Genomic DNA, 24707 nt, shown 5'->3' on the forward strand with positions numbered 1-24707 from the left:
CCTTTAAAACCGAGCCGCTCCCTCATTTTTGATCCAATCGAGGGGAAACTTCACAGATCTGTTCATCATGTCAATCTACTAAAATGTCATTTTGGAATTTGCGATAGGGCACGTGGTTTGGCAGATATCGTTACTTAAACGAAAATATAAAAAAATGGATATCTCTTGTTTATTCTAGAGTTCTCCTCAAGCCGCACCGCGTGCCCTCAGCCTCGTCTGCGAACGTCAAAAGCGCGACACAGCACGCACTTTCGGGAGGGGCGGAGCCAAGCCGAGCTACATATATATACACATCGATCATTGATCGTGAACCAGAAAATATAATAAATTACTGATATTTAGCGACTCGAAAGGTTCTTTATCAACAACTTATTTTCTCATGCTTCTGCTGACCTGTCTGCAAGGTGTATAAATCGAAGTCCCGAGTGCAAATCACAGGTGAGCCCGTCCTGAGGTAATTAGCGATTGGGAACGATTCAGAACCTGTGGGTAAATAACCCTTGGTAATTTCCCCAATAGTTTTCCGGACGACCGACTGCCGGTAGGGGACATGTATTGCAGCGCAATACTCAGAATGCTTGTTTAATGTTGTTCATGATAACGGAACATTGAACCTGGATATAAGTTCAGATGCATATCGGGTTTTTTCAGTAAAAGTTATTCTTGTTTTGTTTATCAGTTCATGTTACATTTTAAGTTCATCATCTATTCACGATGAAGATTAAAATAAAGTTCAAACACCTTATCTTGGCGTGTCACTTTAATAATTAAAGTTTTATTCTATTTCACAAAAGATAGATAGAAAGGATAGAAAGATAGAAAATAGATATCTTTAATGAAAAAGATAGAAAGATTTCACGCCAATTAATGTTGAGAGATTCATCTTCATCTTCATCATCATCTTCATTTTTTTCATTAAATCTTCATCCGGATTCATTGTAGGGGCGGATTCATCTCTTCCGAAGCTGCTAACAAGGCAGGGAGTTTACGCCTGATTGGCTGACAATAATATCAAGTGGGCGGTGTCTGTGATCAAAGTCGCTGCTCATTCTCAAGGGGGGCGTGGTCTCTCGCTCTCTCTCTCCTCAAGGTCGTTGAGATCCGTACAAAATAACAACAAAATAAGCACAGTGTTTGGTATGATTGTCGTCACTTTGCTTTATTGTTCAATAATTACGAATTGTACGACTGTACAAAGATGATGAACCGAACCCTTACCAAGATATTAACGTCGTGACTGGATGCCTGGGTTTTTTTTATTGGGTCCTGGGCTAAAAAGGTTGCGGAACGCAGCTTTAGCATGTTTTCATGACCATCATGAAAATGAAATCGCAATTTTTCTATGACATGCAAACCATTTTTTATCCATAAATTTCTTTTCACATTATTGAGGCCAACAATAATAGACAATATAAATTATAAAGGATGGATTTTATCCACTAAAGTTTGACAAGGAGTTGGTCAACACAATGGGAAATGATAAACATTTCTGATAAAGGGCTAATTCTTGAAACGTCAATCACATCTCATTTATCAAGGTGTTAAACCACCTTTATTTGAGCAAATCCAAACTAAAAATAGACTGGTGTGTTCATTTGGTCATATCCGTAAAGCAGCCTTACGTAAGAAAGCGTGACGTAGAACCACCAGCTCGTTTCTCCAACATCTCCAGGGGCTTGTCCTGATACTCAGGGTACTGCCGTGCCTTCCATTTTGTCTGGATCCGGTTAATGGCATTGACAATGTTGGGGTTGTTTTTAAACAATTGCTTTGCCACTCTGAAAAATAAAACGTACCAGAAAGTACCGTCATCAAAATCTGAAAACATGAACAGGAATGAAATATACCAAAATTGAAATTCGAAATCACTAAAGTTTTCGACTTGATATGGCAGATTAATCAGGAATCTTTCAAGAACATTGTATGGAAGTCGACTCTCTCGGCATATCACCGAACGACTGCTCATGGCAACGGTCGAGTCCATCCTGCTTTATCGTAGTAAAGCATGGACCCTCACTGCGACCCGTGAGAAGGGGCTTGATGAATGCTACACTCGACTTCTTCGATCACCTGTCAATATCCATTGGTATATATAGGAGAAATGAAGAGCTCGATGGATCTCTTCCAAGGATATCGATTGAAATTATAAGAAGACATCCCAGGCTTGTTGGGCAAAGTTATCACTGCAAAAACGAAACTGTTTCCAATCTTATACTCAAAACACCTAAATCTGCTGAAGACAGCTCTCTCTGTCTGTCTGTCTCTACCTCTCTCTCTCTCTGAAAGGACATTCTGACAGCTCCCCCCTACCACCCATCTCCTTGTTAACAATCTTCTTGAGGAAGTCCAGTTATTCAAACTCATGGGTGTCACGATCAGCCATGATTTTTCTTGGGTAAACCACATTTCAAAGTTGGCCTCCAAAGACACTGGGCATCCTCGGTTGTACAAAGTCCTTCCTTGGCACACCTAAATTCCTATTCACCAACAAGGCCCTCATCTACAATTTGATTGAGTACAGCTGTCCCCTCTGGGATGACTCCCCTGCCTCACATATTGTTCAGCTTAACACCGTGGAAACAAAGGCCTTCAAGATCATTGGATCTCATGCGATGAGGCTGACATTACGGGCCTATCACTTTCTTTCGCATTGTCGACAGCTCGGTGGTCTCCCTGTATTCTACCGTCGCCTTTCTGGTCTTGCACCCTTTGCTCTTTCCTTGCTATGTCCCCCTCCCCTCACCCAGGTTTCTGCAGGGCACACACAGTCCACCATCAACCCCATTCTGGTGAAACTCCCAAAATCAAGGATCACTGCTCACCTCCACTAATTCCTTCCTCTTTTTTCCCCCCATTTGTGGGACCAACTCCCCCATTTTCTTCAATCTCATTCTTCCCTCCAGGTTTTCAAAACAGTGGTTCAGCACCATCTCAGATCATCCTCCATCCAAAACCATGATCCTTTTTACCGAATTGTGCATTTATGAGCTTGCAGCTGTCTGTTTAATAATTAATAATAATGAAAGCAGAATTGATCCTTCATCAATTACCTGGGCATAAAGTCTTCTGGTTGACAAACGTGGATAGCATGCTCCACTTCAGTATATAAACCTATGTATTGTCCACAAACAAAAAACAAACACACACAAAAAAACACCTTTTTGAAGAAAGGCCAGTGAAGATCAGAGGAATTTTATTTGCTGGTGGATCGATGCGTTGCCCGTAGAAACAGCCCCACTGCCGAGCCAAGACATCGTGTACCCATCCTGGTCCGGCCTTGTCACAGTAGCTGATGACTGTCCCATTGCTTTCTGAGAACTGTCATTAGAAACGAGCGAATTAAGTACCTGTAGAACATTATTTTATAAACATAATGATTAATGTCTATGAAGTTTGACATGACATCAATGTAATTTATAGGTTGGAAGCAGAGCACCTACTCAATGATACCAGTTGTCTGTGAATCAAAGTGTGAATAATGTGAACGTGAAATGTAATGGTGATTGCTTGGTAACTAAGGACACTCAGCTGGTATCCAAAGGTTGCATCAACTTCGGCTGAAGATAGCATCATGTATGAGTGTATTTGGATTTAAAACTTCCTTAATATAACCCAACCAAGTCTCACGGACAATTAACATGTCACTATCTCATCGTCAGTAAAACCCCCAATCTGATTCAGTAACAACCTTCATGGAGGGGGTAATTTGCCTGCCCAGTATGGTCTATACATGTGACTTCAGTCCACAGATTGGACTGACTCTTGATATCCACAGGACAACCTGGGATGGGCACTAAAATGCTGGCTGAGAAATGGTAGTGCTACCCAAATTTCCACCAATGGGAAAAGTAACAAGGAGAAAAAGACATAAAATATCACCGCTCCAGTGGTTTTAGTAATTTTGCTGTACGGAGTTAAAGGCCATCGGTCGGCCAACTTTGGTCAGATTACAAAACAAAATCTTCTGCATATGTATACTTTAATGTATTGTCTTTGTGCTAAGTTTGAACAAAATCTGTCCATGTATGTCCGAGAAATGGTTGGGGACACGTTTAAGTACCAAAAGGGCCACCAGTCAGCCATCTTGGATCTGATCTCAAAACAATGCCAAAATGACGTGCACAATGCCATCATTGTAATTGTAATGTTTAATTGTGTAATTGTAATGACATTGTAAGCCATCATTCATTTGCTGTGTGCAACGTTTGAACATGATCGGTAAATGCATCTCCGAGAAATGGTTGAGGACGTGTTCAACATCAGGATTTTTACAACTAAAATGGCCACCAGTCGGCCATCTTTGATCGCATCACGACATAAAATGATGTGCATATGTATACCGTCATGTATTGTCTTTATGTCAAGTATGGATAAAATCGGTCCATACATCTCCCAAATATTGTTGTGGACACACACACGGATGGACAGACGCGACCCAATTCATAAGCCCCCGTTTCTGACTAAGTCCAACGGGGCTAATAATATTGCAATAAAACACCTTTGGAATCAAACAAAATGTTCAGCTCCTTGTCCTTCACTAAACATTAATCTACAACAGGGGTGTGTTCAGCTACCAAGGAACTAGCTAGCGCTTGCCAAGGCAGCCGGTCCTTATCAAAGGTTTTGAATGGAGTGCTTGCTTGGGTGTTTAAGCCACTTGACAAGTGCTCTACAAGAACCTTGGTAACTGAACACATCCCAGATAGAGAATACACCCTTTGGGAATGTGACATGGGAGCGAAATTGTATTGGGAATACACCGGCGGCCCACCGGCCAATTAGTAGAGCATCAACAATTACCTGATAATCTTCATGCAAGGTTCTTCACTACAAAGTGGTAGTACTATGTCTATGAAGAGATGGCAGTCAAAAAGTAGGTTGATCCTAGACAATGTATAAGCATGGACTGGGATGGTCAATCCCTTTGCAATTCTCATTGTAAGTAAATTGTTTTTTGTTGCTATAGATTCAGACTAAGAGAACTGAGGTATTGTCCCCAAAATTGATCTGTTTCCATTGATTTTATGAATGTGGCCTCGGAAATGCTACCAACTGCATGCGGTATGAGATGGACCATACAAGATGGACCACTTTTGAATACTATCAGAAAACACAGCATACACAGTACAGGTAAAAATGCTTGATGCAAATTGTGAAGAATCTTAAAATTCCATACATCTAGAAAGTATGTACTGTGTTGAAGCAAATTATCATTGTGCAAAGTTACAATGGACCCTGAATATGCATTTTGCGAAGACATAAATACAAAGCTGGTATGCCTCTACTGAGTGCCCATCTATTTTTCCATTGTACTCAGTTTTCCACTGTGTATATGCTTTGGTTAACTATGCATTCATGCACTTGCCTGGTCTTTTTGTGCATCAGCAGGCAGCATGAGGGATTGGGGGTATTTCGCCAGAAGGGGGTGAGAGGTGATGTGAATATGTGACTTTCAAAATGACGTAACCCACTCCAGAATGCTCAGGTCGCATGTACAGAAACCCCAATAAACAGTGGTCATCGGGGCAAGCTAACTATATTGTGGTGCGATATAAGGCTCGTCACCTGAAATGGCTCACATAGCTTCTAAAATAAGCCAAAATACCTGGAAAGTACTTGCGAGAAAGGGTTGTGCCTCCGCAACAAGGAAAGAGTTGGCTAAGTTTCTCAGCTTCCTGAAAGGGCTGTGATTTTGCAGCTTCTCGTACTGCAGATTTCGACGATGTGGTCGTGCGTCTGCAGCGCAAAGCTATAACTGTGGACGGGCGTGTTCTACCCAAACCCTTGCCCATCACTACCAGTGAATGGACTTTCACCCTTGAGGGAGTGCCTCCTGTGAACATGGCAGGCTTGGTGATTTATTTAAATGACGTCTGCAATTGGAAAGACGTTTTGTAAAGGCCCAATAGAATAAGGATTACCTTGTGCATATTGTATTAGTCACCCTCCTCATGACACCCATCACTATGACCCTTACCATGTTTCATTTAGATTGAGTCAGTAAACACACACGTACAGAAATCGCTGGGTGCACAGAGGCTTTGATGGGGCAAAGGGCCGAGCACGTAGCATCCAAGATCACGTGGATCGTCTGGCATGCAGCCTGGCCTGGCAGCTTGCTGGGTTTCTCTGACTTCGTCTTGCTGGGAGCACGGGCCCAGGATTTGGCAACTCCCTGTTATGCCTGCAGGGAACCGAGTTCTGTGAGATCCAGTAATGTGCTGAATACAACAATTTCGTGAGCGGCTTTGGTGATACAGCGGGAGGCGTCTGTGGCTTGATGGGTTTTGCTGACTTTAACCTGTCGAGGAGGACATGCACGTGTGCGCAGGGAGAGGGGTCTGAGATTTGGCGGACCAGAATGGAAGGAGGGCCTGAAATTTGGCGGACCCAAGTGGAAGGGGGGGGGGGGCTGAGATTTGGTGGTCCAGAGTAGCAAGGGGGCCTGAAATTTGGTGGACCCGAGTGGAAGGGGGGCCTGAGAAAAATGAGTACCGGTGGCATTGACGCACGCATGCATGAATGGATTGTGATTTGCATATACACATGCACAATTTATGGTTTATACAGGTTTGGTGTTGCTTTTGGTTTTGGTTTGACTTTGGCATGTTTTTTTTTGCTTTGTGTGGCATAATATGCTGTGTATTGTATGCACACGTTATTTTTATGCATTATATACAGATATGAGACCACCTTTAGAGGCCATTTTTCCCCGCAAAGCAGGGGTTGGCCTTTTTTGAGTACTGTTGCCCCCTTTTTGAAGCGATGTTTTATGGCCGGATGCCCTTCCTGCCGCCACCCCTGTTAGTCGCCTTTTGCGACACACAGGGAATTACCAGTGAACTGGTGCTCAATTTGCCGACCTCAGAAGGATGACAGCCTGAGTCAACTCCCCTGGCATTAACTCAGCGATCGACGGGATTCAAACACAGGATCCTAGGATCCCAAGCTGGCACCCTAACCGCTAAGCCAACACCAGGCTCCCATTATATATACAGATATACAGTATAAATATTGTGCACATGTATTGTATCCATACATGTGCGTTACACGTTGTGTGCACACGTCTTGTGTGTGTGACATGTTGCACATATTTTGTGCACACACATGGGCGCACACGTACATACGCGTGCACACACACACACACACACACACACACACACACACACACACACACACACACACACACACACACACACACACACACACACACACACACACACACACACACACACACACACACACACACACGAATGTTGATGAGAAAATGATTTTAGCGATGAACGCCCATTCAAGGAATAAACCTTCTGTGAAGCAGCCATATTGGATTCCATTCCCCCCATGGCTGCAATAATAAATGTTTGCATTTACGTATAGGCAATGTACGAGTTACTCAAACTTAGTTACTCGCACATTCGGGTTACCCAAAGCACTATTGCAAGATATAGTTTTTCGTTTCGGGAGATTGATTTAGCAATCAAAGAACTGCTTGGTGGGAAGCAGGGAAGAAGGGGTGAGGTTATTCAAACACTGCAATGTCCCAAAGGCTGATCCTTTAAGAAACGAGCCGTGTATCATTAAAATCTACGTGTGAATAGACATGACTTTGGTTGTTAAATTTTAAAAAAAACTGAAAGTAGTACAAAAACAAAACAAATTTGACTTACAGGGAAGAAAGCGAACCACTTGTATCCGGCCACCTCGACTTCAAACCCCTGATTGTAGATGAGGGTAAAGGTTCCCTCGTTTCCATGCTCATCGATGGCAATGTTGAGCTTTTGGAGCTTAATCACTTCCTGTTTGTTCTCAGAACCTGCCAGATGGGGCAATGAAAGCAAATAGTAAATGGTGACCCTCTCAAAACTTCCTTTTCAGATATCAAGATAAGCATCAATGTAAAACAAACATTGATTAATAGCAAGGGTACCCCGACATTGCCTGGTGGGTGCTGTTCTAATCCTGTTTGCATTTTGAAGAAATCCTTTTTTTTCTATTTTTATTTGGGGGGCCTACCTAAAACACTTCCCTTCATCCACTAAGGAATGGGGTTGGAGATCATTTAATATTACCTTTCATAAAGCTACAAAGTCTTCGGCACTATATGGTGATTTAGAAAAATCAAGACAAATCAAACTTTTTTCAACCATTTTTACACACACACACACACACACACACACACACACACACACACACACACACACACACACACACACACGTTGATGTTGAAACTGAAACCAAATTACTGATGAACCTTTGAAAGTTTGCCGATGATCCGTTTAGCCATCTCTGAAAAACATGGTGCCACCGAGATAGACAGACAGACAGACAGACAAACATCCCTCTTATAGTATAGATTAGAAATGATGTTTCCTGCATTGTAGAATCTTGGTAAACTAGAAAGCATCTGAAAATGCCAAGCCGTTCCGCGTACATTTGTATTCAGATGTCTTCTTCTTCCATATGCTCAAAATAACGAAAACAGTTAAAAAAATACAAAATGAAAATTGACGATTCTATTCAGCCTTGACCTTTTGATCTAAAAAAGACAATCAGCATCCAGCTTTTGATTGGTGAACCAATTATTTGACCCACCATGCAAATTCTGAAAATTGCAGGTCAAGAGGACAAAAATTGATGATTTTATGCAACGTTGACCTTTTGATGTAAAAATAAACAATCAGATCCTACATTTTGATTAGTGAACCAATTCAGTGACCCGATATGTAAATTCTTAAAATGTCAGGTCAATTGGATGAAAAATGACGATTTTATGTGACGCAGACCTTTCACCTTTGACCAAATTATTAATTTGCCTGTTCCACATCCTCATGATAAAGTTTTGTTGAAAATATGATGACAAAACTCAAATGATAAATTTAAATTTCAGGTCAATCGGATGAAAATTGATGATTTTATGTAACGCTGACCTTTGACCTTTTGACCAAATTATTAATTTACCTTCTCCATATCATCATACTAAAGTTTTGTTGAAAATTTGATGACAAAACTCAAATGATAAATTTAAATTTCAGGTCAATCGGATGAAAATTGATGATTTTATGTAACGCTGACCTTTGACCTTTTGGCGAAATTATTAATTTACCTTCTCCATATCATCATACTAAAGTTTTGTTGAAAATTTGATGACAAAACTCAAATGATAAATTGAAATTTCAGGTCAATTGGATGAAAATTGATGATTTGAGGTGATGCTGGCCTAAATTTTTTGACCTTTTGACCAAATTATTAATTTACCTTCTCCACATTCTCATGATAAAGTTTTGTTGAAAATATGATGACAAAACTCAAATGATAAATTTAAATTTCAGGTCAATCGGATGAAAATTGATGATTTTATGTAACGCTGACCTTTGACCTTTTGACCAAATTATTAATTTACCTTCTCCATATCATCATACTAAAGTTTTGTTGAAAATATGATGACAAAACTCAAATGATAAATTTAAATTTCAGGTCAATCGGATGAAAATTGATGATTTTATGTAACGCTGACCTTTGACCTTTTGACGAAATTATTAATTTACCTTCTCCATATCATCATACTAAAGTTTTGTTGAAAATTTGATGACAAAACTCAAATGATAAATTGAAATTTCAGGTCAATTGGATGAAAATTGATGATTTGAGGTGATGCTGGCCTAAATTTTTTGACCTTTTGACCAAATTATTAATTTACCTTCTCCACATTCTCATGATAAAGTTTTGTTGAAACTATGATGACAAAACTCAAATAATAAATTGAAATTTCAGGTCAATTGGATGAAAATTGATGATTTGAGGTGATGCTGACCTTTGACCTTTTGACCAAATTATTAATTTACCTTCTCCATATCATCATAGTAAAGTTTTGTTGAAAATTTGATGACAAAACTCAAATGATAAGTTGAAATTTCAGGTCAAAAAAAAAAAAAAAAAAAACACCTTTAGAGGCCATTTTTCCCCGCAAGCGGGGGTTGGCCTTTTTCGGGAACTGTGGTTGTTGTTGTTTTTCGGTCCCCTTTTTGAAGCAATGTTTTACGGCCGGATGCCCTTCCTGACGCCAACCATTTTTGCCGCCTTTAACGACAAGCAGGGAATTACCAGTGAACTGGTACTCAATTAGCCGACCTCGGAAGGATGACAGGCTGAGTCAACCCCCCTGGCGTTAATTCAGCGATTGACCGGGATTCGAACCCAGGATCCTAGGATCCTAAGCCGGCACCCTAGCCGCTAGCCCAACACCATAAGTTGAAATTTCAGGTCAATTGGATGAAAATTGAAGAATTTAGGTGATGCTGACCTTTGACGTTTTGACCTTCTGACAAAATGATTAATTTGTCTTCTCTGTATTATCATCATAAAAGTTTCATATAAATTTGATGTAAATAGCACAAATGGTAAAAAAAGGTTACGGCCCAGATAGACATACCCACAGAAGTGATTGCAAAATCCTGTCTCCTGCTGCGCAAGGGACGGGCTAATTATTGGCAAGACAAACTGCTTACTGAATGATATATGATTTACGCTTAATCATCCACCCAGCAATCAGTCCTTCAAGCAAATAAGTAAATGTTGCCATTTTTGGTGCCCTTTTGTGATGGGCAATTGTTGGTGAAGTCACCGGCATGTGATACATGAAGAACGAGGTTACAATTGATTTATCTCGGCTAACTCATCTGGAAAACAAATATCCTTAGATGCTATCCATTGAATCATGGTGTGTAAACTACAAATGAAGGTATAATAAAAGCACTCACAAGTCACAAATCAAGTAATTGTACAAACATCTCCTTGATAGGTCCACTTGAAAAACTATTCAAGGTCAAGGCAAATGGCGAGTCAGAAGCAATGAAAAGGTGGGACAGAGGTGTATCTGGGGGGACACTGATGTTTAAGCCATGCATCGTAAAAGGCAGCTCATAAACAGGTTTTATAGTCCGTCTTGCCTGATGAATGAGTTGAAAGCCTGTCGGAAAGAGGACGAAAGGACTAGAGGCCAGAAAGTTGAGGAGGTCTGTTTTTTTAAAATATGATTTTCAGACATACACCCATACACACAGAGAATTGCCTTATTATAGGAACAGTACTTCATCTAGCTGCAGATGAAGGCCTTGTAGGTAGGAGTTCAGATGTGTCAAGAAATGACTTTGGATGACGCATGATGCCCAGTAGATTTTTGCATCTATTGTTAAAAGTGGTGTGTGTGTGTGTGTGTGTGTGTTAGTTATATGCACAGCCGCCGCTCGCTTGTTTCTATAAGAGAACACCCTTATAGTGTAATAATGAAAAGTCTATTTAAAATATTGAATCACAAATAACATGCAAAAAATGCTTCCGAGGAGACCACGCAGCATCATCGCGTTCCAAGCCGGATTCATGGAGACCCACCCGGTCCGGCCGAGCAGTTGCTGTAGCGACCCAAGGGCGCCCTGGAAACGAAGAAACGCCAGGAGCCCAGCACGTTCGAGTACATGCAGCTCACGGGGATGTCGGTTGCTGCGGGTGGCGCTGCGAGCCCCAGGAGCATCAAGAGCCATAACGCATTCATCCTCTTCACCCTTCGCTGTGTGCTGTAATGTTGAAAGACAATGTGCAATCACTTTTCTTAGAATGTGCCAGAGATAATGTATCTGCTCCGCCTCTTTATTACTCAAGTCTCCCTCTATATGATAGTGGGAGGCTTATAGCTGCTGTCGGGTTTGTTTCTACAATTCGCTCCCCAAATTACTAATGGTACCCCAGAGTTTCTTAAACCACTAGGAGTACTAAACCACCATTTAGGGGTTTTTTTTCTTCCTGAATTCCAAATTTCCGAGCTGTATCTCGGAGTCAGCTCGGACTTTCGGAATGAAATTTTGTCTCAATAATGTGAATGTGAAGTTTGCGGGGTTGACATTATTTTTTACCTTGATCTAATTTTAAGGTCATGACCCATATTTTTTTACCTTGATCTAATTTAAAGTCATGACCCATATATGGGCATTTTGACATTTTTCACCAAAACTCGGCTAAGGCCTGTACAATCGGAACTTAACTGCCCTCTCTGGATAGCCCTTAGCCCTTAAGGCTATGTACGTTTAGGTTTAGTTTACATCATACCCCTCCAGATGAAAGGTCAAGGTCAAATGTCCGTTTGGGAAAAAAACTAGTTTTTTGACATCATTTAATTTTGCCAATGCGTATTTTGCCAATGTTTGGCACCTGGTATTTAATTACTATCCTTGACCTACTTTTTTAGGATTGTGACCGAATTACCTAAAAACACCTTTTTGATCATTATAACTTGAATAATCTTCATCTGATTTTTATGATGTTGACTTTTATGAATAGATTGTACATTGTGACGCATTTTCTTAATTTTCACTCGATCGCTAAATGTTTAAGGGAAAGGTCATACCGTGGTCCGAAAAAAATATGGCCATCATTTGATCGTTGGCCAAGGGTAAGTCGTGGGCAATCACCAAGGGTAAGCCTGGAGCAGGAGAAGCTTGCCCTGGGTGATTGCTTTGTGATCGTAGATATCTAGTTTCAACTTTGTTATTTTACTCTCCATCCAACCACATATGAAACATTTCTAATTCTATGTTCCCAATTTATGTTCCTGTGTCGAATCGGCGGAGGTTTGAGGGTGACATATTATAATTTTATATTCTGTATGACGCGGGACTTTGGAAATTATGAACTAGTGCCAAACAAGGCCTTTCTCTGATGTCCCGTGTGTGCGTTTTCAGGGGCTCGCTTCTGCTGGTGTGGGCATTTTAGCATGCCGTTGCTAGGTAGAAATGTGTAAGTGAAATAATCTTTTAACAGAATTTTCAGCATTTAAACAAAAGTGTTAATTCTAAGATGGTGAACAATAATTTTTGTGTTCCTGGATGAAAATCGGACTCACGAAAATGCGAGAAATGTCTGTGGATGTGAGGTGTCGAGTTCCTACCATTTCCTGTTTATACAAGCGAGCGGTGGCTGTGCATATAACTAACACACACACACACCACTTTTAACAATAGATGCAAAAATCTACTGGGCATCATGCGTCATCCAAAGTCATTTCTTGACACATCTGAACTCCTACCTACAAGGCCTTCATCTGCAGCTAGATGAAGTACTGCTCTCCCCTCTGGGATGATGGCCCTGCCTCACACCTTGATCAACTTGAAGCCCTGGAAACCAAGGCCTTCAATATTATGGGAATATCTCACTATGAAGCTGAGCCTATGGGCCTATCATTTTCCAATCGCAAACAGGTCAGTGGCCTCTTTGCCTTTCTTCTGGTTTCGCACCATCTGCTCTTTCCATGCTTTCTCCCCCCAAGGTTTCTGCAGAGTGGACACATCCATCAACAACTCCCTACTGGTGAAACTCTGAAAGCCCTAAATCATTGTTCACCTCCACACATTTGTTCCTCTTTTTTCCCACCTGTGTAACCAGCTTCCACATTCTCTTCGATCCAATTCTTCCCTCCAAGCCTTGAAGACAACTGTTCTCCAACACCATCTCTGTTCTCCATCCCCCATCCCGAACCATATTTTCGAGCCTGTTAACCCACTGCCCTCCAACTTCCAAATTTCCTGTTTTGCCTTCTAGAGTGTTTGCTTCTGTATCCATCCGAACCACCCCACGTGCCCTCCCCTACCCCATCATTCCCCTCCACACATTCTTTTTCCAAGTCTAGCTCTATTTGGTCTTCCGAACATGCTGTTGGTGTTTCCCCCTCTTTCTATTGTTCCTCTTATTCTGTTTCCTCCTGATCACTTCAGTGTTATAGCTCTTCCGCAAGCATTGGTTCTGCATACAAAAAAACTGAAGCATTAAAATGTTTTAAAATGCTTTTAATCACACCACCATAAACCGAAAAACACCAACTTCTTTCGGGAGCAATCGTTTCAGTGCATGATCACGACTGTCTTCGGTCACGTGACCCTCTGTGAGCAGGAATGAAGCTATCGGCCGACTTTCATGCATTTTCGTTTATGGACGTATAGAAACCGATGTGATTGGTCCGGGAATATTAGCTTTGAGTTACATGAGTATGCAACATTTTATCTTTCTAACCGACTTAGAAAGTACTAAACATTAAGATGAATAAGTGAGTGGGTGAGTCAGTTGTTAGAGAGAGCCTTATACATTAGATTTATATAATATCAAGTGTAACTTGAGCGAAGTAGATGGCGACTCATCGTAAATCTCCACGCTTCTGACCTAAAGGAAAGTTGGAAAGATGGCAAAAAGTTCGACCAGGAATGTCCCAATATCAAATTTTGAGTTAATTGTTTTCCTCTTTTGACCCTTGTGAGTTTCCACCCCATAGGGCCGTGGTTCTTAACCTGGGTTCGACCAAACCCCAGGGGTTCAGTGAGCCAGTCTCAGGGGTTTGGCGGAGGTCCTCTGAAACGCATTGCAATTTTTTTTATTTTAGTTTTGTATCAATTTTGAATCTATGTGTAATTACGCTTATCTATATAATAATAGCGTAAGGACTCGACTTTGTTATCCCTTTTACGCCGCACCCAGTGACCCGATGCCCACGGCACTAATGGATTTACGATCTACGAACCGCACTCTTTGTTTATCACGTACAGCCATACTCAAAAAATCTGAATTAGCCGACGTTGGGGCCCAAAAGCATCCGATTAACTGCCGATACGACACCATCTTACGACGCCATCGTATTGGCGTCTGCTGGGCGAAGGCGAAGCAAGCCGTCCGCTGATTGGACAGTCGAAGGCGAAAGCAAGCCGTCCACTGAGTGGACAATCCAGAGCATGCATTTGTGCCGGTGTCGGCGATTGTTGTTCATATACGCACTCTTCATTCTCATCTTTCTTCCTAACTCTTACTCGGACAAGCAAATCCCCTATGCCATCCATAATGGTACACTCTATCCATACACCACATCCTCCCTTCCGTGGATGTTCCACGGGTTTCGGCTAGTTATTAATATTATTATTATTTTGCTATGTATGTTACGAACGAATGGAAATGTTATTTGTAATTGTATTCCCATCCCATTCATGGTTTCTCTGGTCTGTGTTTAAGATAGGTTGTTTCACACTGACTGTAGTAAGTTGAATCAATGAGCAACTTGCTAATTATTCTGTTGATGGTGCTTACTTGCTTACTTATTTGCTGGATTTTGGACTTTACAGGTGTTCGGAAATTCCAGTGAATAGCCTCGATTAGCTTGCCGTGTGCCGTGCGTCATTGGTCGCGCCTTACTTTGGAGTTACTGATTAATTGAAAAGTAAGTTGGAAATGTTTGTGGATATGCAGGGCGGGTTCAGAGTTATATTAAAGTCAAAAGTGGATGGTGATTATAAAATATGATTGAATTACTCAGAAAATTAGGTGGAGGTGATATAACTCCTTTGGTCGCAATTGAAAACTAACAATTCGCAGTTTTCTATGTAATATTATAATGGGATTTGAGGTGACATATAGTTGAGTAGATAATAAATCCCGTCATCGTAAATATAAGTTATGCTTTCTTCGTCAAAATTTCTCAGTTTTCAGAGGGGTACTGATTATATTTAAGCATGTTCCTTTTTAAATTTTTGTCATATAATTATTAGCCCGAACTCAATTAAGATCAGTTTGTTACTTTTTTTTTTTTTTGCAGGATGTCGAGCAAAAAAAGGAAGTGGTCGGACGATTACGTGCGGTACGGGTTCACGTGTTTGACGGAATGGGACGGAAGTCAGCGTCCTCAATGCATGCTTTGAAATGTCAAGTTGAGCAACTCCAGCCTAGCACCAGCAAAACTACGGGAACACTTCAAAAAACTGCACGGCGAGGGGCAGTACAAAGACGCAACGCTGGATGAATTCAAATTGAAGAGAGTCCGATTCGACATGAAGTACTACCTTGCCCACTCTCGGCTTCGTTCCAATTGACAAACCGATCCTCACCACGTCGTATGAAGTTGCGTACCTGATCGCAAAGCAGGGCAAACCGCACACCGTTGGCGAGACACTCGTCAAACCGGCCGCGTTGAAGATGGCCAACATCATGCTGGGAAAAGCTGCTGAAAACAAGTTGTCTCTCGTTCCACTCTCAAATGACACCATCAGATGCAGAATCGACATGAGCGACGACATCCTCGCCCAGGTAGTTGCAGATTTAGTGGCGAGCCCGACGAAATTCAGCCTTCAACTCGACGAGACCACCGACGTTTCGAATTTGAGCCAGCTCATCTTATTTGTGCGTTATGTCAAAGGAGACGAGATCAAGGAAGACTTTCTGTTCTGCAAGCCTCTCACAACAACGACGAAGGCAGCTGATGTGAAGAAGCTTGTGGACGACTTCTTCAGAAGCTTGTGGACGACTTCTTCAGAAGCAACGGCCTCTCATGGAACATGGTGTCTGCAGTTTGCTCGGACGGAGCTCCAGCCATGCTGGGATGCAACTCTGGTTTTGGAGCGCTGGTGAAGGCCGATGCACCACACATCATCGTCACGCACTGCGTCCTGCACAGACACACGCTGGCATCAAAAACCCTGCCTCCAAAACTGGCCAATGTTCTGAAAATCGTCGTTGAAACTGTGAATTACGTGCGAAGCCGTGCTCTGAATCATCGCATCTTCAAAGAGCTGTGCAATGAAATCGGCTCTGAATTCGAAGTCCTTCTCTACCACTCTAACGTTCAATGGTTATCACAAGGGAAGGTAGTGAGCCGTGTTTTTGCATTGTGTGTAGAATTAGCCCTGTTTTTGCGAGAACACCAGCATTGCCATGCAACGCACTTCCAAGAGTCAGAGTTCATCCTCGCCTTGGCGTACTTGGATGACATCTTCGACGCACACAATCATCTCAATTGCCAGATGCAGGGCGGTGGAGTGAATGTCATCGAATCTGAAGAAAAGCTGAGCACTTTCCGAAAGAAGTTACCGTTGTGGAGGCGGCGAACAGAGAACGCAACTTCGCGAACTTTTCGCTACTGGACGAGTGCGTGAGCGGGATCGAAGATGAGTCTGAAGTTGGAGGCACTGCTGTACCGGGGGAGCTGAAGCAAGCGATTGCCACGCACTTGGATGAGCTGGGAAAGTCATTTGACGGCTACTTCCTCGACCAAGAGCAATACCCAGCATGCAGCCGTTTACTTTCGACGTTGCAACGGCAGATGTCAACGACCAATACCTCGACGACCTCATCGAACTTCAGCAGAGCCAGACTCAACAACAACTCTTCGGCACAACAACGCTCTCAACGTTTTGGTGCCGCCAAATGGAAGGGTATCCTCACATCGCTAAAATTGCCCTTGAGATCCTCACGCCATTCGTTACAACGTATCTCTGCGAGCATGCGTTTTCGAAACTGGTGGACATTAAAACAAAGAAAAGGAGCAGGCTGCATGCGAAAATGATTTGAGGGTGGCCCTTGCCAAAACAAAACCACACATTTCCTAGATCGCCTCCCGAAAAGAAGAACAGAAAACGCATTAAGATGCAATTCTTCTTAATTTTTTGGTCAAATTTGAGGGGTTCCGCGAGTGTTCGGTGGGTTTTGTTAGGGTTCGGCGCCTTTAAAAAGGTTAAGAACCACTGCCCTAGGGCATGAATCAGGGGTCAAATCCAAAAATTCGTTACATATTTCATGTGTCCTCCAATGTTTATTGCATATACAAAGTTTAGTTTTAAAAATGTTGAAAAATGTGTCCGTAATTGCAAGTTTTGGTATTTGCCAATCATGCCTCTACTTCCTCATGAGTTGGTCGAGACATGTCATATAATCTCAGTATCAAGTGAACGTAGTATTATAAACACTGTTGTGAGATCCACGGATGGTCTTATACCATCCGGCTTAGAACGGTCTCTGTTAACGGGCCCTCTGATGCGAAAATACTTTTTGGCATTTTATGAGTGAATAAATTGTAAAAGAAAACCTACATCCTTTTACATTAAACATGTTTTTATGACTTCAACAGAATGGCTTGAATGTCACTTTACCCTTTTCCAGTAAAGCATTCGTTCTTAAAACTTTTAATATACAGGTTTTATTCTGCAGTACGGTACTTACAATAATTAATCGGTCATTGTATCTGTATGCATTCCATCAGTCTCTTACCCTTGACCCGTGATCCAATGACAGCCATATTGTTTTTGAACCCCATATGACCTTGCCCTCAACATTTAGGGATAGGGTGTAAATTAAGAAAATGTGTCTTAATCAACAATGTATCCATAAAACTCAACATCATGAATATTGCAGGAATTTGTTTTTCTTTAAGTTATGATTAAAATTGTATTTTTTTTAGCTAATTAGGTCACAATCTTAAAAAAGTAGGTCAAGGACACAAATCAAATATGAGGTGCACAACTTCAATGTAGGTAGACTATTCTGATGCAAAAACATCTTGGACGTCCAAGCAAGCGGTCTTTGATATTCCACATTGGTAAAATTAAGCGATGACCAAAAAAAGACGCGTTTTTGTTCTAACCGCCATTTGACCTCGACCTTTAACCCAGAGGGGCATGGTGTAAATCGAGCATAAAGGTGACTTGCTCTCAACTATCCAAAGAGGGCAATTTCATTCCGATCGGCAAACCTTGGGCGAGTTTTGGTGAACAAAAAGTTAAAATGTCTAATTAGGTCATGACCTTAAAATGAGGTCAAGGTCAAAAAAGTCAATCCCACATACATTATATTCACATTATTGTTGCAAATTTTAATTCAGAAGTCTCAGCCGGATCCAAGATACTGCTCGGAAATTGGGAGTGTAGGAAGAAAAATAAACCTTAGGAAATAAAAAAACATAGTAGACAAAACTCATCGACCTGGTATACAAAAAATAAATAAACAAACAACCCCCCCCCCACCAAATGGTGGTTTAGTACTCCCGGCCCCCTGGTCTAAAAGTAAAAGAGGAGTAAAAGAGGAAAATGAACAAAAATAAATGAAAAAGCAAGAATTAGCACCAATAAAGGAAAGATAAATGTAGAAAGGTTTAGAAAGAAATGTTAAAGACTGAAGAGAGACGTGAAAGAGAAAATAAGGAAGATCAAAAATATCGGGAACCCGGAGAGATCATTTTCAGCAATTGCTCTCAGAGAATCACACAAACAGAAACAGGTACAATCTACCAAAGTTCCCTCAGCGGGGGAAGTATAGGCCACACAGCATCCGGCTATGGCGCTGACGTCATCAAATACTGTACTCTACTGTACCTCGTTGGAGTCATCAGCGGAAGTCATAATTTATACACCGCTTCATACTCTTTGAAATTGAAAAGCAACAAGAGTGACAAAATAAGTTGCTTCTCTTTTCGATTAAATTAGAAAATTAAGATAAGTATTTAAATATAATTTAACCTAACTCATTAATATGTCGTGTTTATAAGTTAACGCATATCCGTTGAGACCACTGAAATGAAAATATATTTTCAATTCAGTGGTTGAGACGGCTTTTGGGCCACGCGCATCATCCCCATTGGGCCTTGTGTATTTCCCGTTCATCCTACACGTTGATTGGTTGTTACTTGGCTCTGACGGACGAAGCCACGACGCCAGGCTGCTCCTATTGGACGATATTCTCACGGCGACACGCCTACCTCGCCATGCTGCTCCTATTGGACGATATTCTCACCGGGGCACGCCTACCACACGTGGCGCGGATACGATCATGGTGCATCTTGATTCATCAACTCTTCAGTAATACGTCAAGCGCGGACCGTCATGCTGGTTCCTGGTACAGCGCTCGTCCTGCTCATGACAATGGGAGCGGCACTCGCTCTGGAGGAGCCTGGAAGCGCCGAGGAGGATGAGGCGTCAGGTCGGGGAGGATATCCTGCTTACGCGGGATTCTACCGACAGCCTTACGGACCTTTGGCAGAATCGCAGCGTCTGAAGCTCCGGGAGGATGCGAGGAAGATGTTTTACTTCGGCTACGAGAACTACATGAAGTTCGCGTTTCCCGCCGACGAACTGAACCCCATTGACTGCTCGGGAAGAGGACCCGACTGGGACAACCCGTGAGTAAATCCCAATGACGAGTTGTCTGAATATGACGAGGGATTGATAATTATGTCATGATTGTGTGTTCACTCTTGTTTATTTGTAATCCCTGTTTAACTCTACCACCACCTCCCCCCCCCCCCCTCCCCACCCCCCCTCCCCAACCACCACCTCCTCCCCAACCACCACCTCCTCCCCAACCACCTCCTCCCCAACCACCACCTCCTCCCCAACCACCACCTCCTCCCCAACCACCACCACCCCCCCCCCCCCCCCCACCTCCCCCCCCCCCCCCAACCACCACCACCACCACCACCAGGTCCAACATAAACATCAATGATGTTCTGGGAAACTACTCGCTGACCTTGATCGACGCTTTGGATACTCTTGCTGTAAGTATCTGGTAGGCTACCTCATGTTACCAAATTACAAAAACCGATGTATTTTGAGGTAATGTTATAAGCTAGAGGGTACACCATTGTGGTGTAGGGAACACCCGGTATTTTTCAATTGTAAAACGAAGTTTAAGTTTTTATTTTATATATATTTTTTAGAGTGTGAGTTCTCTTTCGTTTGTTCCCCCCACGCAACCTATGAGAAGCTTGAAAGTGAAAATCTGGCATGGACTGGAACGGTGCAGGTACAGGGTGTGCACTTTTGGAACGGTGCAGGTACAGGGTGTGCACTTTTGGACTGATGCAGGTACAGGGCATGTGCACTTTTGCAACGGTGCAGGTACAGGGTGTGCACCTTTTGGACTGATGCAGGTACAGGGTGTGCACCTCTTTGGACTGATGCAGGTACAGGGTGTGCACTTTTTGGACTGGGATGGTGCAGGTGCAGGGTGTGTGCTCACTTGGAACTGTGCAGCATTTGTATATTGAGTCACTAAATTGGAAGCCAACTATTTTTAGGTCCAAAGGTCAACTCTAGATCAAACTTCTAAAATCAATTTTCATCTGAAAAACCGTCACTTTTCATCCTCTTGACCCGAGCTCTGATCAAGATCATCAATTTTTATCTTCATGAAATGGACAATTTGATGGATCAATGGAAACCTTTTGGGGGTCCCGTGCCGTGCTCTGCGTGACGTCCTCTTGTGTTTTTTTTTTTTTTTGTATTGTTTTAAATCTGCCATAAATGATGCTGAAAAGCGAAATGGAAAACATCAGAGACGAGAGGTTGTCGTGAAACATCTTGAAATTAGCTGTAAAATGCTGCTCTAAAATGAGATGTGGCAGTGCATGCGATGCCTATTGAAATTGGGGCTAGGCCTATATGTCCTTCCTTGTATGATTGTTCCGTTTTTGTCACTGGTAAATAGAATGAGATTGTACTTTTACTACCTGGGATAGCAATGATAAAACAGTTTGGCTGAGAAAACACATTGATTAATTATTTGATGGCAGTATGGACTTTTTGTACATATGACTGAGGCTTGTGAAAGAGCTTGAGCAGAATGGAAGGAAACAAAATGGAAAGTGGGAAACACCAACAGTGGTGTAGAGTAGAAGGGAGAGCGGTGATGAAGCAAAAGGAACTGGAATGAACGGCACTCGGTAGAGCACATACGTCCGCCAGACCGAACAGTTTATGTTTGTATCCCACTGATAGAGAGGATCTGCATCCGGACCTCAACCAAAATCTAATAGACTTGTTCTTGTCACTTACCCAACTCATCCACCAAGTTTTGGCAATAAACCGTCTCTAACTCTTTTGAAATCTCTCAATGGTGAAGTATCACTGAGAGAATTAAGAACAAAATCTCGTATCGAGATCGTCACCAAAATCAAATCGATTTGGCCTTACCCATCCTGTCCACCAAGTTTTGTCCAAATATGTCCATAACGTTTCCGAATCTGTCCATAACCTTTTGAGATATCCATTCTTTTCGAGATGCCAGACTGTATCATGTGTTCGAGAGATGTCCATAGAGATGGCCCTGAACTCATGACTTGTATTGAGGGCCTCCATATATTGTTGGGAGAGTAGAAGCAGCATCTTCAGGGTAGAGTGATCATGTCTGAATCTGAGTTGATGATCTGAGATGAGGGTGTTGGAGAAAAGGAATGATTTTATGTCGACTGCGATGATGGATTCCATGACATTGTTGATGATTGAAAGTAAGGGTCCATTCGTGCACATTTTTATGTAATGCTATGATGTTGGCTGATTTCCAAGCAGATGTAAGATGGCCTATGGTAAATGTCCGGGTGAAAAGGGCAGAGAGCAGAAGTGCAAGAGCAGTGGAGCATATTTTTAGGACACATGAGCTGATGCCATCTTATCCAGTTTGCAGAGTAAGTGGGGAGGGTTGCCAGACACTTCTCCTTCTCAGGTGCAAAAAACATGGTTCAGGAGCAGTTGGGTATGACTGGGAAGGGTGCGTACAGGGAGAGAGAGGGGATTGAGACACAAGATTTTGAAGCAAACACAGAATCCAAAACCTTGATCTTTTCTACCCCTGTTAAGTCATCCCAGATCCACTTTTTTTAAATACTGACTTCTTTTTTGGAAGTCCTAGCAGTGTCCATGTGTTTTATACCTCTCCCACCCCCCCCCCCCTTCGCATGCCTCCTCCCCCCCCCCCAAGCCCTCTCCCTCCCACAGATCTCCTGATGTCCCTGTTCTCTGCTGTTGCACTTGTGCGCTTCCCTCTCTCTCCCCATCCTGTCTCCCGCTCCCTTTATTGAATGTTTTGTGTGTCCGTTTTTTTTGTGATTAATGTTAGCTCTTGCACGAGCCTCGATCTTGTATACAAAAAAATTGAGACATTTGACCTTTTCACGAGCGAAGTCGGCTGTGGTGCCATTTTAAGTGAGGGAATGGGTGGAAGGGGATCATACACTAGAGAAACACTTGCTAAGGTGCCACCAAGTTTTAGAGGATGGAGAAAAGTTTGAAAGTTCATTCTTTGGATTGGACGGATGTTGTTTTCTGGCTCTCCACAGAGTAGACACACTTGTTGCGGGCTTTATGGAATAATCTGAGGTTACCTTCAGTTGGATCTGCTTTTGAAGAGGATAATGCAAGTTCTTTTAAAGCAATTGCCTCACCACAGGATTCAGAGTACCAAGAGCCGGAAGATGGGTAAGATAAGTGATGACTTGTCTTCGCCGGTGCTAAGGCTGTTAATGTTAATGGCCGGCACTGTTAATGGCCAGATAGATGTTGATCTTCACCGGCATATGATCAGATGATCCAATTCGGGCAGAGGACGAGCAAGATACATTGGTGGGAAAGTTGGTCATCACCAGATCCATGCTAGGCCATTCAACAACAAATATTGATGAATTTGGTGGTGTTGTTCATGACTATGATTCAGACACTGCGGCCATCAGTGTGATTTGGTTCCAGCAGAATGTCCCGGAAAATGTCTGCATCATAACACGATTCTTTGCTTACAAAGAGCAGAAAGCAGGTCGGGGATGTGGCGTTGCTCTCTGTGCTAAATTTAGTATGAATGCTTCTCCTGTTAACATCCCCGTGTCTGAAGAACATGAGATCGTTCAGGCTCGATTACATCCGCACAAACTTTCCAGAGCGATGTTTTCCATATATGTTGCTTCCATATACTCACCGGCAGATAACGTCAATTCTCATTAGTTTGTGCAGATTGCCGTTGATGTCGTCCTCTTGGGCCATCCAGGTGCTGGGATCATCATCATGGGAGACATGAATCCCCATGTTCTGCCTCCACTCCTTGATGGCCACAACATTAAGCAAGTTGTAGATCGGTCCACACAAAATAACGTGGTATTGGACAAAATTATGACAAATATGAAAAATTTGTAATTTCCATTTCAGATCATTGCGCCAATTGGGGAAAGTGATCATAACTGGGTTCTCACTCAAAACGTCCCCAAACATGTAAAAATGAAATAAAACGCAAAGTTGTCCGCCCAGTGCGCAAATCAGATATCTGCGCCTTTGGTAGGTGGATACCACGTGAAAGACAAATGTGCAGTTTTCCATTGCGTTGAACTCTGCAATTAATAATTTGTTGCGGTTGTGAAAAATGTACACTGGGGGAGCACATTCATGTACACTTAGGCATCCCCAGACAGTTGTTTCTGTAGTTTTGAAAGTAGACCTTTTCCCATTGTCTGGGTGTTTGAGTATGGGGAAATGTGTTATTAGAATAGTCCGTATTCCCAGTGTGATGTTTCCCCATTTGCCGCTATTTCTCTTTCTCTCAATCCACCATCCATCCGTTTCAACAATCTTTCTCTCAATCCACCATCCATCCGTTTCAACAATCTTTCTCTCAATCCTCCATCGGTCTGTTCCAACAATCTCTTTTCCTCAATCCACCATCGGTCCGTTTCGACAATCTTTCTTTCAATCCACCATCGATCCGTTCCAACAATGTCTTTATCTCGATCCTCCTCAATCTCAATTTTACCTCCTGATGTTTTTTTTTTTTTTTTTTTTTTTTTTTTGTATACTGAATCGAGGCTCGTGAAAGAGCTAACATTTACTTCACAAACAAATCGACCAGACAAACAAAATACACAAAAAGAGGGAGCGGAAGACAAGATGGGGAGAAAAGGGGAAGCACACAAACACAACATCCGTGAGCAGGGAGATGTGTGGAAGGGAGAGGGCCCGGGGGGAGGAGGCATGGGAAGGGGGGGGGGGGGGGGAGGGAGAAGTATAAAGCACAAGGACTTCCAGGACAGAAGTTGGTATTTCAAAAAGGGGAATTGGGGTGAAATTAGCGGGGGTAGAAAAGATCAAGGTTTTGGATGGGGGAAG

The 24707-nt window shown here is 42.4% G+C and overlaps 2 protein-coding genes across 7 annotated transcripts in view; one reads left to right on the forward strand and one right to left on the reverse strand.

The window, feature by feature from the left end:
- Positions 1-19161, reverse strand: part of LOC137437565 (dipeptidyl peptidase 1) — a 41531-nt gene extending 22370 nt beyond the window's left edge. For 3 of the 4 annotated variants that reach the window (XR_013620952.1, XR_013620953.1, XM_068131996.2), the window contains exons 1-5: positions 19080-19161; positions 11389-11570; positions 7668-7813; positions 3158-3318; positions 1623-1778 (exon numbers count right to left, since the gene is read on the reverse strand). Coding sequence is in view for 2 of the 4 variants with exons in the window: in XM_068131996.2 (XP_067988097.2) it covers positions 1623-1778; positions 3158-3318; positions 7668-7813; positions 11389-11548 (623 nt within the window). In the remaining 2 variants the exon portion in view is untranslated. Of the gene's footprint in view, positions 1-1622; positions 1779-3157; positions 3319-7667; positions 7814-11388; positions 11571-15930; positions 16113-19079 lie in introns of those variants that run through there. The other variant, XM_068131995.2, reaches the window with a different exon arrangement.
- Positions 19162-19593: 432 nt separating this feature from the next.
- Positions 19594-24707, forward strand: part of EDEM1 (ER degradation enhancing alpha-mannosidase like protein 1) — a 58027-nt gene continuing 52913 nt past the window's right edge. For all 3 annotated transcript variants that reach the window (XM_068131992.2, XM_068131994.2, XM_068131993.2), the window contains exons 1-2: positions 19594-19966; positions 20269-20341. In XM_068131992.2, the coding sequence (XP_067988093.2) occupies positions 19671-19966; positions 20269-20341 (369 nt within the window). In that variant the 5' untranslated portion in view covers positions 19594-19670. The remainder of the gene's footprint in view (positions 19967-20268; positions 20342-24707) is intronic.

This window comes from Myxine glutinosa, chromosome 12 (assembly GCF_964187855.1).
Source record: "Myxine glutinosa chromosome 12, kmMyxGlut1.1, whole genome shotgun sequence".
In the NCBI taxonomy this organism is placed as follows: domain Eukaryota; kingdom Metazoa; phylum Chordata; class Myxini; order Myxiniformes; family Myxinidae; genus Myxine; species Myxine glutinosa.